The sequence below is a fragment of the Bos javanicus genome, chromosome 18, assembly GCF_032452875.1.
Source record: "Bos javanicus breed banteng chromosome 18, ARS-OSU_banteng_1.0, whole genome shotgun sequence".
Taxonomy (NCBI): Eukaryota; Metazoa; Chordata; class Mammalia; order Artiodactyla; family Bovidae; genus Bos; species Bos javanicus.
This window is the reverse complement of record NC_083885.1, coordinates 63,239,161-63,257,445: the sequence shown is the minus strand read 5'-3', so window position 1 is coordinate 63,257,445 and position 18,285 is coordinate 63,239,161. Positions and strand designations below refer to the sequence as shown.

At 46.4% G+C, this 18,285-nt stretch overlaps 1 protein-coding gene across 1 annotated transcript; it reads left to right on the top strand.

Annotated features, from left to right (window-relative positions):
• Positions 1 to 6,036: 6,036 nt before the first annotated feature.
• LOC133231115 (putative killer cell immunoglobulin-like receptor-like protein KIR3DX1) lies at positions 6,037 to 13,798 on the top strand. Its single transcript, XM_061389368.1, has 9 exons — positions 6,037 to 6,375; positions 6,526 to 6,561; positions 7,710 to 7,976; positions 8,873 to 9,172; positions 10,213 to 10,512; positions 11,484 to 11,534; positions 12,272 to 12,389; positions 13,186 to 13,238; positions 13,348 to 13,798. The coding sequence occupies exons 1-9, from the start codon at positions 6,342 to 6,344 to the stop codon at positions 13,401 to 13,403; spliced, it is 1,215 nt and encodes a 404-aa protein (XP_061245352.1). The 5' UTR covers positions 6,037 to 6,341; the 3' UTR covers positions 13,404 to 13,798.
• Positions 13,799 to 18,285: the final 4,487 nt, after the last annotated feature.

Sequence of the window (18,285 nt, the reverse complement as noted above, 5' to 3'; positions counted from 1 at the left end):
ATGGAACCCTCTTACACTGTTGGTGAGAATGCAAGCTACTACAGCCACTATGCAGAACAATGTGGAGATTCCTTCAAAAACTGGAAATAGAACTGCCTTATGACCCAGCAATCCCACTGCTGGGCATACACACCGAGGAAACCAAAATTGAAAGAGACACACGTACCCCAATGTTCATCTCAGCACTGTTTATAATAGCCAGGACATGGAAGCAAACTAGACGTCCATCAGCAGACAAATGGATAAGAAAGCTGTGGTACATATACACAGTGGAGTATTACTCAGCCATTAAGAAGAATATATTTGAATCCATTCTAATGAAGTGGATGAAACTGGAGCCTATTATACAGAGTGAAGTAAGCCGGAAAGAAGAACACCAATACAGTATACTAACGCATATATATGGAATTTAGAAAGATGGTAATGATAACCCTATATGCAAGACAGCAAAAGAGACACAGATGTATAGAACAGTCTTTTGGACTCGGTGGGAGAGGGCGAGGGTAGGACGATTTGGGAGAATGGCATTGAAACATGTATAGTATCATATAAGAAACGAATCACCAGTCCAGGTTCGATGCATGATACAGGATGCTTGGGGCTAATGCACTGTGATGACCCAAAGGGATGGTATGGGGAGGGAGGTGTGAGGGGGGTTCAGGATGGAGAACATGTGTACACCCATGGTGGATTCATGTTGATGTATGGCAAAACCAATACAATATTGTATAGTTGACAAAAAACATTGTTTGTTCCAAGTATTTAGAACTGAAATTTAAAAAAATACCATTTACAATAGCAACAAAAAATGAAATACCTAATTATAAATCTAACATGATATGCACATATCTATGTCCAGAAGACGATCAAACAGTGTGGGAAAAAATCAAATAAAATCTAAGTAAATGAAAAAAAAATAAAATAAAATTTCAAAAAAATAATAATAATTTATGAACTGACCCAAGATGAGAAGTCAATTCCATTTCTGGAAGGAACTGGGAAAATAAACTTATGAGTCCTAGTTGGAGCCAGACTGTCGACGGTGACTCAGGATGAGAACCTGGGTCCCACCCTCTAGAGCAGGGGGTCAGACCAGCAGAAAGAGAAAGAGCTGAGACCTCAGGTCTGGGCTGAGATGTCTCCTGAGCTCTGCCTGGAGACATCTGTGCTGGGTCCATGGAGGGGTTGCCCCCTCCGCAGCTCCACGGCTGTGGGAACCCCAAGGGGTGGCAGCAGCCCCCCAGGGACCACATCCTGTTTGTCCTCTAGGGCCCTGTGGTCTCCTCATCTGTACAGGGCAGGGGCGGGTGGGGCGGCTGGGCGCTCAGAGCTGCAGACATGCCTTCCATCCTCTCTGAGGTTGTCCTCCTTGGCCAGATGTGCAGGGCAGGGAGGTGACCGCAGGAGGGCACGGGACACCCACCCTGCCCCCAGTTCACGGGAACCACAGGGCTCGGGCAGCTTGAGGGGCCAGGGATCTTTTTTGGGAGAGAATCAGCCCAAGTTTTCAGTGGCAAATCTCTCACTTCCAGGGCTGAGTCTGGGCCAAGGGACCCTGAACCCTGCAGGTGTGTTCTCCCGGGTCTCCTGGGACCCATATCTCACTTGAGTCCCAGGAACTTGGTGGGGGGCAAGGCAGGGCACTGGGATTCTAGAGTGATGCTGGTGAAATCTGGAAGGACTCCTGAGCTGAGCTGGGGAGTGAGGGGTGGGGAAGTCCAGGGACTCAGCCTCTGACTTCCTTCCAGGGACCTTTCACAAACTCACCATCTGGGCTGAGACTCTTTTGGGCAGCTCAGGGTGCCCATGTGAATACACTGTATGCAGAGTTAGAATGTGAGAGTGAGTACACAGACCATCAGGGAGTATGCTGCAGTTGGCCTGCACTATTTGGAGAAGGAAATGGCAATGCATTCCAGTATTCTTGCCTGGAAAATCCCATGTACATTGGAGCCTGCCAGCCGACAGTCCATAGGGTTACAAAGAGTCAGACACGACTGAGTGACTTCATTTTCTTTCATTTTATTTTAAAACTTATTTATTTCACTGGTTCCATTTTTAATCTCATCGTATACATATTTTATTGAAGTGTAGTTGACTTACAATGTTTCAGGTGCACAGCAAGGTGATTTTCAATTATACAAATATGCAGACATTATTTTTCAGATTATTTTCCATTTTAGGTGATTACAAGATATTGACTATAGTTCCCCATGCTATACAGTAAATCTCTGTTGCTTGTTCCATATCTTTTTTTAAAATTAGAAATCTAGCATTGTATTCATACTTCTATTTTTAAATTTATGGTATATACCACTTCTGTGTTATACTACACTGAGAGTGAAAGCATGATGCCCAAATCCCACCATGTCCATGTTAAGGTAAATGGAAAACAATGGCAATGTTAATTGAGGGAGGAAATACTGAATCGCATTATGTTACTGGTGGGCATTCCTGGTGACTCAGGGGATAAAGAATCTGCCTGCAACGCAGGAGACTTGAGTCAACCCCTCAGTTGGGAAGATCTCCCAGAGAAGGAAATGGCAACCCACCCCAGCATTCTTGCCTGGAGAACCCCCATGGACAGAGGAGCCTGGCAGGTTGCAGCCCATGGGATCACAAAGAGCCAGACACGACTGAGGGACTAAACTATTCTCAAGGGTCTGAACTTGAAAGGTATAACACTTTCCCATTCGTATAGAGATAATAAGTGGCAGAACAGACAGAACCTTTTGTCTTGTCAGGGGCTTAAAGGGACATTATGACCAGACCTGCAAGGACAGCTTCAAGAACAAAGGATTCCAGAACTAAAAGATTTCCCCAGTGGAGGGGACATAAGTATAGCTATGGCTGATCCATGTTGATGTATGGCAGAAGCCGTCACAGTACTGTAATTGCCCTGGAGCCGATTATACAGAGTGAAGTGAGCCAGAAAGAAAAACACCAATACAGTACAATAATGCATATATATGGAATTTAGAAAGATGGTAACGATAACCCTGTATGCGAGACAGCAAGAGACTCAGATGTATAGAACAGCCTTTTGGACTCTGTGGGAGAGGGAGGGTGGGATGATTTGGGAGAATGGCAATGAAACATGTGTAATATCATGTAAGAAATGAATCGCCAGTCCAGGTTTGATGCAGGATACAGAATGCTTGGGGCTGGTGCACTGGGATGACCCAGAGGGGTGGTATGGGGAGGGAGGTGGGAGGGGGTTTAGGATTGGGAACACGTGTACACCCGTGGCAGATTCATATTAATGTATGGCAAAACCAGTACAATATTGTAAAGTAATTAGCCTCTAATTAAAATAAATAAATTTAAATTTAAAAATTAATTAATTAAGGGGAAACAAAGCTTGCAACAGGACTTCCCTGGTGGTCCACTGGTTGAGAATCTGCCTGCCTATGTGGGGACATGGGCCCGATCCCGGGAATGGGAAGATTCCACATGCCTCGGGGCAGTTCAGCCCGTGGGCCACAAGCCCACATGCCTAGAGCGGGTGCTCCACAACTAGAGAAGCCACGGTGATAAGAGACCCTGCACACAGCAAAGAGCAGCCCCACTTTCTGCAAATAGAGAAAGCCTGTGCGCAGATTGATGACACAGCACAGCCATTAATTAGTTAATTAAAACACTGCAACAACCATCAACACCTCCTCCTCTTTTAGTGTATGTGTGTGTGTGTAAGTGTGAAAGTGTGAGTTCATGTGTGGGTATTTAATCTGTATTGTTCTCTCTTCTCCTTGGAATTTTCCTCCCCATGGGCTAGGGTTATTTTACATTCAGTAAACACTGTTTGACCATCCCTCTCACTCCCAAAAAAGCCCATCTAACTCAAGTAAGATGATTCTTTGGGGCACAAGTTCACAATCTCCTTGGTCTGCTGGCTTTCCAAATAAAGTCACTATTCCTTTCCTGAGGACCTCATCACTCTGTCCCTTGACAAACAATCTGAGGTTGGACTCAGAACACATTCATGAGATTAGCAGAGGTGTCATTCATTTTAGACAAAATCCATAGACGTCACTCTCACAATTGATATCTGTGGTTTAAAAGAAGATACGCAGATGGCCAACAGGCATATGAAAAGATGCTCAGCATTGCTCATTAGTAGAGAGGCAAATCGACACTGCAAGGAGGTACCACCTCACACTGATCAGAATAGCCATCATTAGACAGTTGATGAATAACATGCTGGAGAGGGTGTGGAGAAGAGGGAAACCCTCTTACACTGTTGAGGGGACTGGAAACTGGTGCAGCCACTGTAGAAAACAGTATGGAAGTTCCTCAAAAAAAGTAAAAACAGAGTTTCCATATGATCCCACAATTCCAATCCCGAGCATATATCTGGAAAAAACTATACCTTGAAATGATTCATGCACCCCTATGTTCATAGCAGCAAAACTTACAATAGCCAAGACATGGAAACAGCCTAATTGTCTAATTGTCTCAGACATTTAAATGAATACCACTCAGACATTTAAAAAATGAAATCATGCCATTTACAGCAGCATGGAAGAACCTGGAGATTAACATATTAAGTGAAGTAGACAGAAAGAGAAAGACAATTTTCTGTGATATCACCCATATGTGGAATCTAAAAGGAACATATCAATGAAACAGGAACAGACTCACAGACATAGAGAACAGGCTTGTAGTTGCCATGGAAGGAAGCACTGGGAGTTTGGGATTAGCAGATGAAATCTATTTATACATAGAATGGATAAATAATGAGGTCCTACAGTATGGCACAGGGAATTTTATTCAGCATCTTGGCATAAATCATATTGGAAAAGAATATATATGTCAAGCTGAATCAATTTGCTGTACAGCAGAAATGGACTATACTTCAATAATTTGTTTCAATTTTTAAAAATTTGTGTTATCTATATCTGCAATGAAACATTACATGGCAGTAATAATGCACAAACAGAAAGGACAAATAATGCAGGTCAATTCTGAAAAACGATATTAAGTAAATAAAAGGAAATTTTAAGAAGTGCGATTGTACTGTTACTCCATTACATACATAATGATCAAGAGGAGACCAGATTTATTACTTACAAAGCATCACTAATCTTAACGACCCCCACCCCCAGTAAAATGGTGTGGGATTGCTGCCCTTACTGAGGCTCTTTCCTGTCTATGAACAACAGCTGAACTGGCTGTGTGTCTGCCCTTGGAGTCCTGAAACAGCTGGGCCATTTTGTCCCACTTTGGAGTTGATTGTTCTGGACACGCCCCTCACTCAAGCATTCTGGAGTGTGGAAGTCCCTACTTGACATATTTTGTGTTCATCTGAGTATCTAGGAAGCAAGGTGGTCCACCTTTTCAGGCAGAACAAAGCCCCCTCCCATAAAAACACCACAGTCACCTTTACACACGTTATCTTTGTGTACATGTGTGGTCCTTGGATTGGAAAGGGAGGAAGAGAGAGAGACAGAGAAAGTGTTGTGTGTGCAAAGTTTCCACTCAGAGTCATGAAATAATTTCAGATGAGGAAGAGTCGGAGAAAGACAAATATCACATGATATCATTTATTTGTGACATCTAAAAAAATGAACTTATTTACAAAACAGACTCACAGAGAATGAACTTACAGTTACCAGGGGGGATAGTGTTAGGGGGAGGTTAGATTGGAAGTTTGGGTCTTACATATACACACGGCTATATTAAAAATGCATAACCACAGGGACCTCCTGTATAAAACAGATTTTCTACTTAATATTCTATAACTACCTAAGTGGGAAAAGAATTTGAAAAGCAATAGATGCATGTATATGTATCACTGATTCACTTTGTTGTACATCTGAAACTAACACAGTTAGTTTCTTAATCACATATATTACAATATAGAATTTTTTCTTATTTTCAAAGAGCCATAATATGCATGTCTGGTCCTTTCATAAGAATGCAGAATAGAAGTCTCTATTAATGAGTCTTTAATTGGCAACCTGCACTGAGCCTGACATATGAGGTGGGAACATGTGATTTCTCTTCTTTGAAGAGTTAAGGTTAATGAGATTTATCATGAGCTTGGGAAAAGCATCCTGCATGGTATACACTGAAGCACCATATCTACTTCCTAAGGCAGCAAGATCTGTCTGAATCCTCTTAGGTTTACAGTGTTTAGGGAAACAAAAAGTGATGATTGGGTCATGAGCCGTGCTCCATGATGCGGCTCAAGTCAGAGTTCCATCCCTGGAGTGAGAAGAGGCTGGCTATCTTCCCATGTGACATGACCCAGGCAGACTGTATCAACACCGCCCGCTTCCGCATCCTGTGACTCTGTCAGCTTTGCTCAGTTGTGCCTCCTGTCTCAAAGAAGCAGAGCCATGCGCCCCACACTCCTCAGCCTCCTGAGTCTCGGTGAGTCCAGAAAGACACGGTCAGAGAGGGTTATGGGGTTATGGTTGAAATTGGGAGGTCCTCACTCCACTGACCAGGTTCTCTGGATGAGGGTGCAGGGAGCATGGGGTCCATCAGGACAAGCAATCTCTGACATGCTTTTCTTTCTAGGATTCTGTGTGAGTCTGAGGATCTGGGCAACTGTAGGTGAGTCCTCCCCATCCCTTATTTCTCTGTTCAACAGAGCATTTGGGGCTGATGCAGATGACACTGGGGGCTGGGGTGAGACACCTGTCGGTACAGTGAGAGCTGCATGCCCTGTGGATCCCAGGTCCTCCTATTGGCCTTGATACTCATCTTCACTCTCCCCAGAGGTTAGCCCAGCTCTGGACTCTGGACCTGAAGGCACAGTGTGAAGTCTGGGAGCTGGAAGCTAGGCCCACTGTGTGCCATTTCTATCATGAGAGGGGAGCAAGAGGCTGCATCCCACAGACCCTCCCCTACAAGCTGGCTCCTGGCACCTCCAACCAGCCCTTAACAACAGGGTCTGCAGGACCGCCTGCTAGTCCTGACCCCAGGGAAGGGTCTGGTCATCAGGCAGGGCCACCTTGACCTTGTCCCACATTTTATGTGTGATTGTAGGTTAGCTAACAAAGGAGTGAGGTTCAAGGTTTACTTCCTTCTTTTTAGTCAAGTGGCTTTTTCACTGCTTAGTTGTGTTAGTGTTAGTCGGTCGAGTCTGACTCCTTTCTACCCCACGGACTGTAGCTCACCAGGCTCCTCTGTCCATGAAATTCTCCAGGCAAGAATATGGAGGTGGTTGCCATTTCCTTGTCCAGGGGATCTTGCCATCTCAGGGACTGAACCCTGGTCTTCTTTGCAAGAAGATTCTTTACCGTTTTGAGCTACAACAAATGCAACAGGGAAGCCCTTTAGCTTCTTGTCCATGCATCAGTTTTTCTGTGGTGTTTTATTTGCCTTCATCATGCAGCTTGCGAGATCCGAGATCTTAGTTCCCTGATCAGGGATCAACTTGGGCCCTTGGCAGAGAAAGTGCCAAGTCCTAACCACTGGACTGCCCAGGAATCCCCAGGTGTTTTGTGTTTTGAGAGAAAGGTTTTCAACATTTTGTCAACCCAAAGAGTGATTCATGTCCTGAGAATTTCCATGATGTCCATCCTGGATTGACTGTGTCTCTGTCTGTCCCCAAGCCCCAGGTGTCCTTGAGCATCAGGGTGATGCATTTTAGGGGAGGAGAGTTCAAAGAATTAAAGGGGAAGCCCACCCACGAGAGCAGTGGGGAGAGCTGACTGTTCCCATTTTCTTCTCAAAGCCTGTGTCTCCTTCTCTCCTAGGTGAATATGAGAAGCTGTCTTTGTCCGCCTGGCCAAGCCCCGTGGTTCCCTTAGGACAGACTGTGACTCTTCAGTGTCACTCCCGTTCTCCACTTAAGAGATTCATACTGTTCAAAACAGATGGGAGAAGGGGTTTGCCTCAGTTCCAGGGATATTATTTCAACAAGTTCACCCTTGGCCCTGTGACCAGAGAACATGCCGGGTCCTACACGTGTTCGGGAGCCTACCGGTCTGCACGCAGTGATCCCCTGCAGATTGTGGTCACAGGTAGGAGGGGTGCAGCCCAGCCGGGTACAGGCGTGCCTACAGGCAACCCTTCCCTAGGTCCACGTCCCAGTGCAGCCGAAAACTTCCTCAGGATTCCCAGCCAGGACCGAACCAGGAAAGAGAACCCACTCTGAGAGTTTAAACTCAGGGTGTCAAATAGAGGGATGGGGTGCCCCAGCTCAGGAAGGAGGAGCCTCCCTAGGCATGAGTTAGACAGGATGCTGCCACTGCCTGCCAGCAGGGAGGATGGGGCACGACCCTGATCCAGCACCTGCCACCCAGTAGACAGCTGTAATCCCACATGAAGGAGCTGAAGCCCCAGGGAGGAGTCCCAGGAATGTCTCCAGAGACATGAGGTGGGGTCACAGGTGGGGAAATGTTCCCTTTTCTCCACCTCCACCCCAACGTCCTGCAGTCATCGCCCACATTCTATATGAGTGTGAAAGGAGCCAGGGTATCATCCTCAGACCCACCCCAGCCCCCACCACGCATATTAGGGATGGGATGAAGCTGAGAGCATGGCCACCCACTCAGTATTCTCAACTGGAGAATCCCATGGGCAGAGGAGCCTGGCTGGCTACAGTCCATGGAGTTGCACAGAGTTGGACTCAGCTGAAGTGACTGAGTATGCATGCATGAACCCAGGAGCAGGTCCAACAGCTAAAGAGCTTAGCATGAGCACAGAGGAGGCTGGAGGTCTTGAGCAAAGAGAAACATGAGCCAGAAGGAAAAACATGAGCCAGAGCCCGAGAACAAAGCTAAAGAGAATGCAACAAAACACACAGGAAGGGTAACTGGCTCCTCTGGCAAATGGGGAGGAGTTTTACACCTTCAGATGTCAGGGGAATGGCCAAGGTGGGGTGACTCACTGAAGCTCACAACCTCTTTGCTCCTAGGTGTGTTCACAAAACCCTCCATCTCAGCCCACCCAGGACCCCTCGTGCAGGTGGGAGAGAATGTGACCCTCCGCTGTCACTCACCGGTGGTGTGTGACAAGTTTATCCTGCACCAGGAAAGCAGCACAGGGCATTTCCAGAGACGTGGAGAGATGCTCACTAGTGGGCATGCCCCAGCTGACTTTGTCATTGGCCCTATGACTTTGGCAAGTGCGGGCACCTACAGATGCTACAGCTCACTCAGCAGCTCCCCCTATGAGTGGTCAGCCCCCAGCGACCCTGTGGACATTGTCATCACAGGTGAGTGTGGCCAGACCAGTCCCTTCTGCTCTCTGTGTCACAGAAGGTCTGGTGTCCAGTCCAGCATCAGTCCCGGGAGAGAATGACAGGCGTGTAGCGACACTCACAAACTCGAGAGAGGGAACAAACCAGAGAGAGGAGGTGTGAACACGAAAGGGAAAAGAGAACAGAGACTGTGCCATGTGCTAAGGAGAAGACACAGCCGGTGACAGAATGAAGGAGCAAGAACGTGATAGACGACCAACAGAGAAAAATGTACCAGGGCAGGGACCCGGGCAATTCCCCGGCTCAGGCAGCCAATGATGGTTGGTTGAGGGGTTGATTTCCTGCTTTCATGTCAGAGCTCCCTTCCTCTGTCAGCAGCACACTGTGGTACCAGATGCCCTTGCAGTCTGGCCCTTGTGTGATCGAGTTGAATGTCAACACCCTGAAGTTGCTCAGCCTCGTGGCTTAACTGTCCTTCTGCAGAAAGAGATGGGGAGATATCCCTCCAACCCTCCCCGCTAAGGAGTCCCTTCCAGCCCCTGGGGGTGGGCAGGGCAGTGCTGAACATGCCCTCAGAAAGAGGTGGTCGAAGATCCTGTGAGACTCTGGCAATTTTCACTCCGTTATCTCTTCTTCTGGGTCAATGCCATGTTTTCTGATGGTCTCCAGCAGTAGGTAGTAGGTTCCGTTTATTTCAAGAGAACCGCACATCTGGTTGATTTTTAAAATTTATTTTATCTTATTTATGTTTGTTGAAGTTTAGTGGATTTCAGATGTTGTTAATTCCTTTTGTACAGCAGAGTGATTCAGTTATTCATGTACATATATTCTTTCTTTTAAAAAGGATATTAAATGACACTCCATTTTTAAAGTTATTTCTCTATTTTTCCCTGTGCTGGGTCTCCCTTAGTGGGGCTTTCTCTCCTGGCGGTAGGCGGCCTTCTCATTGCAGTGCTTCTCTTGTTGCACACTTCCGGTTAGTACTATACTTAGGACTAGAGTTATTTTGTGCTCTAAGGTCAAGGTCCTCCTTGTCCTCCTTGTCCTCCTTCCAGGTCGGTCCAAGAAACCCTCTCTCTCAGCCCAGGGGGGCCCCGTGGTGAGGTCAGGAGAGAACGTGACCTTGGTCTGCAGCTCCGAGAGAGCCTTTGACCAGTTCCATCTGCTCATGGAGGGTGAGGACCTTGGGCGACTGCTCGCTGGAGGGCGGGGCCACCGCGGAGCCCTCCAGGCAGAGTTCCCTCTGGGTCCTGGGATCCCGGCCCACAGCGGGATCTACAGGTGCTATGGCTCTTTCACTGGCTCTCCCTACTTGTGGTCAGACTCCAGCGACCCACTGTTCCTGTCTGTCACAGGTGAGCAACCTCTTCCTGGCCCATGCTTTGTTGTTCCTGTTGAGTCGCTATGTTGTCCAACCCTTTGCCATCTTGAGGACTGCAGCACGACAGACTCCTCTGTCCTTCACTATCTCTTCCACATGGATCACAGCCTTAAGTGGTGAAGGGGCCTTTCATACCTTACTGAAGCTATGAGCCAGTCATGCAGGGTCACCCAAGCCTGAAGGATCATAGTGAAGAGTCCTGACAAAATGGGGTCCCCTGGAGTTAAAAGTGGCAACCCATTCCAGTATTCTTGCCTGGAGAACCCATGAAGAGTCCCGTGCTTTACAATACAGAAAATGAGATTGTACTGGGCAAAAAGTCCATTTGGGTTTTTGCATAACATGTTACTGTATGATGAGCTCTATATCAAGGGCTCCATGCTGATGTTAGGGGAACCTTTGGGCTTCTGGAGAAACGGAGGCAATGAGAACCAGAGAGGAACACAGATCGTATATGGCATCTCAACCCTCTTTCACCTCCTGTATGGATGCTCCACATCAGAGTCCTGTCTATCCATGCAAATAAGGAAAAGGGTCAGAGTAGACCCAGGAGTAGGAGAGGCTAGGCTCATTCGGAAAGATCAGAGATTGCATTGGCCACTTGCTCTTAAAGTTTTCCCAGAAGCATCTCTGACATACAGGTGGTTTCCCAATTAAGGAGCATAAATACTCATTCCTGGAGCAGAGAGAATGTCTCTTGCTTACAGCTGTCTTTCACCACCAGGCATATCTTTCCTGCCTCCTTCCACCATCCCTTCTCCAGGATGGAGGGTCTACTCAACTCATTCACAGGGAGGGACCAGAAGCTCTCCCCTCCACTGTCAGTGCTCTGAGGGATGACAGAGTCAAAGGCAGGCAGGAGGTCAACCTTCCAGAAACAACATTCCTCCTTCAGTTAGTATGAGGAAGGTTACTGTTCATCCCTTCTCTCTTTTTTTCCCCAAGGATCCACTACAAGTACTTGCCCATCAACCATGGAACCACACACCACAGAAGGTAAGCAAGATGGTCTCCTATCTCAGCAAGTTTATGAGAAGACAGAGGGGTCCTGTGTGAGTGTTGGCTTGCCACCTCCCAGCTCTGTGACTTTGGGCTCCTCAATGTCCCTGTCATGTCAGGATTTAAGACTGTGGTCTGCCTAGAACCAGAGGGGACATTGAGCTTCTCATGCTCTGTGACTGGGAATTTCTAAATTGAAGAAAGTGGATCAGAGTGACCTAACCCCATGCTTAAGGGAGATGCTAAACCTCCCTCCACCAGGATCTTTGGGGATGGATGGCGGGGCAAGCAGAGAATTTTAGGGAGCGCCTTATATATGTGTTGTTCCTCTTAGTTTTTGTGAACTAAGCATTCCACAGGTCAGAAATAAAAGTGTCATAACTTCATGAGTTTCCATTCGAGATCTATGTGGATGGAGGGCAAAATGTATTGTGGATTAAAGGGTCACATTCATCCAAAAACACCAGGCCTTGTCACATGGGGCAGCAGAGATAAACTGCATCGGTGCCTGAGGGACCTGGTTTCAGACCTCTGCTGGTCTTGCATGGCCTTCTTACTTCATCCACTGCTAGCATCTCTCCTGGATGCTTTGGTACCTCCTGGGAAGTGGAGACCATACTGATCAGGTTGAGAGCTGCTGGCACACTTTGACACAAGGATACAATAACTCCTGTGTGTAGGGGCAGGGTGTATGCAATGAATAACCAGACCTTCTTCTGTTGGCTTTTTGGCAGAAGCATGGCTTCCTCAAGGCCACTCCAGCCAGCTGCACCTTCTCCTTAGGCTCTCCGTAGCCTTCATCTATACCAGCATCTTCCTCGCTGTTCTTGTCTGTCACTGGTTACCCATAAAGTAAGTATGACGAGCCAGACTGTCACTGGTGGTCTACGCAAAATCATAAGTATGAAGGAGGGAAGCACAGTGTCATCTGACCCAGGGGGAGGTGGACTCATAGCAGAGAATGGTGTTTTCACTTCCTGTAGGTTAAAAACTGATTTCCATTGTTGTAATCCCTGAATGAATATCTTCCAGAGACCCATGGGACCCTGTTCTTTTTATGAAAATCTGTGTTAATTTATTCTTAGGTACATCAGGTCTCAGCTGCAGCATGGGGGATCCTCACTGCAGTGCTGGGGTGCAGTTCAAGGCTCCAGAGCTCACAGGCTCAGCAGTTGCAGCATTGAGGATAGTTGCTTCAAGGCATGTGGGATCTCAGTTCTCCCACCAGAGACAGAACCCATGCTCCCTGAACTGGAAGGTTGACCCTTACTCCCTAGGCCACCAGGGACATCCCAAGCCCTGTTCTTCCTTTCAACCACAGCCATCTGTTCTTCTCCCATGTATGATCTTGGGAATCTACAGATACGCATTAGAGGATGGTCCATAACAGAAGATGTAGGATGGGCTCCATGGTTTTCCACACATTCCTGAGAGAGAGAGTCCATCAGTGCTGGGATTATATATGGAAGGTTTTGTGTGTGTGTGTGTGTGTGTGTGTGTGTGTGTGTGTGTTTTAATTTAGTGGAGTAGACAGACTTAGCAACCTGGGGCACACCTCTGCTCTTTTGGGTTTTGATGTCCCTACCAAAGATATGGAGGTCTAAAAGAATCGCCCCCACCCCAAGAGCCGTCTCTCTTCCATTCCCAGATGTTGCCATCATGGAAGGAGAGCCCAAATAAGACAGGACAGTGAATGGCGAGGTGAGTCCTCCTAGCCCACCCTTGTCATAGCCCAAACCCCTCCAATCCCCAATGCCCCCACCTTCAAAGATCACATTTCATTAAATCATTCACATCTCCTTCCTCTCAGGACCCATCAACAGAGGATGTGATATTCGTCCACTTGAACTACAGGACCCTCTCTGAGAGATTGTTCACTCCCACTCCCCTGAACCACATGCACCTCTTCGCTGAGACCAGTATCTATGAGGAATTCGATGTAAACCAAGACCACGCTGACCCTGACCAGGCCCCATCCTTTGAGCGCACAGAGTGTTATAAATTGAAGAGCTAGATCTCTTTTTAGAAGGGTTCCTCCGTGGGCACTCCTTCTCCTCCTCCAATGCAGCCCCGCAGCTCTGCAGTCAAGAGTGGATTCCAAGAATTATAGGATCGTCTTCAAAAATCCCACCAAATCTTAGGAATCCCCTGGCTATTCTAATACTCTATTTTAACTATGTAACCTTTTGGGAGAAGTTATTCTAATAAATTGCACATACTGAGTAGATTACCATGATCATCCTATTTTTTTGAAAATTCCAGTAAAGCATAAAAATTGCAAGTCGAGTCTTCAAATTATTCAGTTTAAAATAAAAGAAAGCCTTTTTAAAAAAAACCTGTGTTCAGTAATAGTTTACAAGGATGAACTTGTTTACAAGACAGAAACAGACTTGTAGACTTGGAGAACAAATTTAGAGTTACAGAGGGAAAGGATGAGGGGAGAGATAGATTGGAAGTTTAAGAGTGACATGTGCACACTGCTATATTTAAAACAAAATGCTTCCCATGAAACAATAATAAAAGCAATGCAAGAAAGAAAAAGCAATGCAAGTTGGCCAAATAAAAAGATGAAGTATATTCTGTTTGAGATATCCAGTGTGGTGCCACTTGCCATATGAGGCTGTGTGTCTGTGTGCTAAGTGGATTCAGTCATGTCTGACGCTTTGCAAACCTATGAGGCTGTGGAGCTGGCTAGGCTCCCTGTGCATGGGATTCTCCAGGCAAGAATCCTGGAGTGGGTTGCCATTCCCTTCTCAAGGGGACCTTCTTGACCCAGGGGTCTAACCCACGTCTCTCATGTCTCTTGCATTGGCAGGTGGATACTTTACCACTGACCCATCGGGGAAGCCCCTTCAACCTTTTCCAGCTGTGTGCACTGAGGGTGTTGGGGTTCCCGGGGTAGAAACAAGACAACAAGATCCCCCTCAGTCTGGATCCGCACTGGCCAATAAAGTACTTACCCAGCCACCCGGTACAGACAATGACTCTACACGTATAGGAAGCAAAGCGTTCAGTTCTTCAGTCACACCCACCACATTTTAGGTGCTCAGGAGCATCTTGTGGCCACGTGCTATGGTGCTGGACAGAGCAGATGTTTAAAAAGTCCCCTCATCACAGAGAATTCTACTGGACATTCCACTCCAGATCACTGAGGGCTGCAGAGAGAACACTTGCCCCAGGGAGGCTTTGCGTGTGTTGTATTAATGCATCGATATTTGCATGTTTTGTCTCTTTTGCTTCTCTTCACCAAAGCCAAGGATTTGAGAATCTTGTGCCTTTTAAGTTATCAACTGTTGGCACAATGTGGCTTGGCTCAACCAAGCGGAGGGCTGAACAGAATAACACCATGAGGACCCCGGTGTGAACTGAGGTCGCCAATGGGGTGAAATTCAAGCTCCATGGAGCCTTAGTTGCTCACTGAGCTGTCTGTGTGTGATGTCTCTCCTGGCTTAGAACTAAGCCACCCAAGAACTCTTTTACCAAGAAATGTTAGATCACTTAAAGTGAAGACATTCTGGGTCTCCTGGGTTGCTACTGTCACTGTTTCCATTTTTCCCCTAATTATCTTTTTTTTTTCCTTTGGGCCTTTAGGTGTAGGAACAGATGTCATGATCTTCATTTTTCTGAATGTCCACAGTGTAGACATGAACCCCAGTTATTCTCATATATCTTCTTTTTAAAATATATTTGAATGTTAGCATTTGATGCCGCATTCTGCAGAATCTGAATTCTTCAAACAGCTAAAGAAGATGGGTTTACCTGGGTCATGGGTGTCTTTGTACTGTGTGGCACCAATGCCTGGTACACAGTAGGTGCTCTGCAATAATTTATGAACTGACTGAAGATGAGAAGTAAATTCCATAACAGAACGGGTGCTATCCAAAAGTGTACAAGCAATAAATGCTGGAGAGTGTGTGGAGTAAATGGAACCCTCTTACACTGTTGGTGAGAATGCAAGCTACTACAGCCACTATGCAGAACAGTGTGGAGATTCCTTCAAAAACTGGAAATAGAACTGCCTTATGACCCAGCAATCCCACTGCTGGGCATACACACCGAGGAAACCAAAATTGAAAGAGACACACGTACCCCAATGTTCATCTCAGCACTGTTTATAATAGCCAGGACATGGAAGCAAACTAGACGTCCATCAGCAGACAAATGGATAAGAAAGCTGTGGTACATATACACAGTGGAGTATTACTCAGCCATTAAGAAGAATACATTTGAATCCATTCTAATGAAATGGATGAAACTGGAGCCTATTATACAGAGTGATGTAAGCCGGAAAGAAGAACACCAATACAGTATACTAAAGCATATATATATGGAATTTAGAAAGATGGTAATGATAACCCTATATGCAAGACAGCAAAAGAGACACAGATGTATAGAACAGTCTTTTGGACTCTGTGGGAGAGGGCGAGGGTGGGATGATTTGGGAGAATGGCATTGAAACATGTATAGTATCATATAAGAAACGAATCACCAGTCCAGGTTCGATGCATGATACAGGATGCTTGGGGCTAATGCACTGTGATGACCCAAAGGGATGGTATGGGGAGGGAGGTGTGAGGGGGGTTCAGGATGGAGAACATGTGTACACCCATGGTGGATTCATGTTGATGTATGGCAAAACCAATACAATATTGTATAGTTGACAAAACATTATGTTTGTTCCAAGTATTTAGAAGTGAAATTTTAAAAAATACCATTTACAATAGCAACAAAAAATGAAATACTAATTATAAGTCTAACATGATATGCACATATCTATGTCCAGAAGACGATCAAACAGTGTGGGAAAAAATCAAATAAAATCTAAGTAAATGAAAAAAAAATAAAATAAAATTTCAAAAAAATAATAATAATTTATGAACTGACCCAAGATGAGAAGTCAATTCCATTTCTGGAAGGAACTGGGAAAATAAACTTATGAGTCCTAGCTGGAGCCAGACTGTCGACGCTGACTCAGGATGAGAACCTGGGTCCACCCTCTAGAGCAGGGGGTCAGACCAGCAGAAAGAGAAAGAGCTGAGACCTCAGGTCTGGGCTGAGATGTCTCCTGAGCCCTGCCTGGAGACATCTGTGCTGGGTCCATGGAGGGGCTGCCCCCTCCGCAGCTCCACGGCTGTGGGAACCCCAAGGGGTGGCAGCAGCCCCCCAGGGACCACATCCTGTTTGTCCTCTAGGGCCCTGTGGTCTCCTCATCTGTACAGGGCAGGGGCGGGTGGGGCGGCTGGGCGCTCAGAGCTGCAGACATGCCTTCCATCCTCTCTGAGGTTGTCCTCCTTGGCCAGATGTGCAGGGCAGGGAGGTGACCGCAGGAGGGCACGGGACACCCACCCTGCCCCCAGTTCACGGGAACCACAGGGCTCGGGCAGCTTGAGGGGCCAGGGATCTTTTTTGGGAGAGAATCAGCCCAAGTTTTCAGTGGCAAATCTCTCACTTCCAGGGCTGAGTCTGGGCCAAGGGACCCTGAACCCTGCAGGTGTGTTCTCCTGGGTCTCCTGGGACCCATATCTCACTTGAGTCCCAGGAACTTGGTGGGGGGCAAGGCAGGGCACTGGGATTCTAGAGTGATGCTGGTGAAATCTGGAAGGACTCCTGAGCTGAGCTGGGGAGTGAGGGGTGGGGAAGTCCAGGGACTCAGCCTCTGACTTCCTTCCAGGGACCTTTCACAAACTCACCATCTGGGCTGAGACTCTTTTGGGCAGCTCAGGGTGCCCATGTGAATACACTGTATGCAGAGTTAGAATGTGAGAGTGAGTACACAGACCATCAGGGAGTATGCTGCAGTTGGCCTGCACTATTTGGAGAAGGAAATGGCAAAGCATTCCAGTATTCTTGCCTGGAATATCCCATGTACATTGGAGCCTGCCAGCCGACAGTCCATAGGGTTACAAAGAGTCAGACGCGACTGAGTGACTTCATTTTCTTTCATTTTATTTTAAAATTTATTTATTTCACTGGTTCCATTTTTAATCTCATCGTATACATATTTTATTGAAGTGTAGTTGACTTACAATGTTTCAGGTGCACAGCAAGGTGATTTTCAATTATACAAATATGCAGACATTATTTTTCAGATTATTTTCCATTTTAGGTGATTACAAGATATTGACTATAGTTCCCCATGCTATACAGTAAATCTCTGTTGCTCTTTCCATATCTTTTTTTAAAATTAGAAATCTAGCATTGTATTCATACTTCTATTTTTAAACTTATGGTATATACCACTTCTGTGTTATACTACACTGAGAGTGAAAGCATGATGCCAAAATCCCACCATGTCCATGTTAAGGTAAATGGAAAACAATGGCAATGTTAATTGAGGGGAGGAAATACTGAATCTCATTATTTTACTGGTGGGCATTCTTGGTGACTCAGGGGATAAAGAATCTGCCTGCAACGCAGGAGACTTGAGTCAACCCCTCAGTTGGGAAGATCTCCCAGAGAAGGAAATGGCAACCCACCCCAGCATTCTTGCCTGGAGAACCCCCATGGACAGAGGAGCCTGGCAGGTTGCAGCCCATGGGATCACAAAGAACCAGACACGACTGAGGGACTAAACTATTCTCAAGGGTCTGAACTTGAAAGGTATAACACTTTCCCATTCGTATAGAGATAATAAGTGACAGAACAGACAGAACCTTTTGTCTTGTCAGGGGCTTAAAGGGACATTATGACCAGACCTGCAAGGACAGCTTCAAGAACAAAGGATTCCAGAACTAAAAGATTTCCCCAG

Bases quoted from the DNA above. Each gene is read 5' to 3' on its own strand.
- LOC133231115 (XM_061389368.1), top strand. From the start codon at position 6,342: ATGCGCCCCACACTCCTCAGCCTCCTGAGTCTCG. The intron at 7,977-8,872 runs GTAGGAGGGGTG...CTTTGCTCCTAG, and splicing joins CCTGCAGATTGTGGTCACAG to GTGTGTTCACAAAACCCTCC. The intron at 12,390-13,185 runs GTAAGTATGACG...TTCCATTCCCAG, and splicing joins TGTCACTGGTTACCCATAAA to ATGTTGCCATCATGGAAGGA.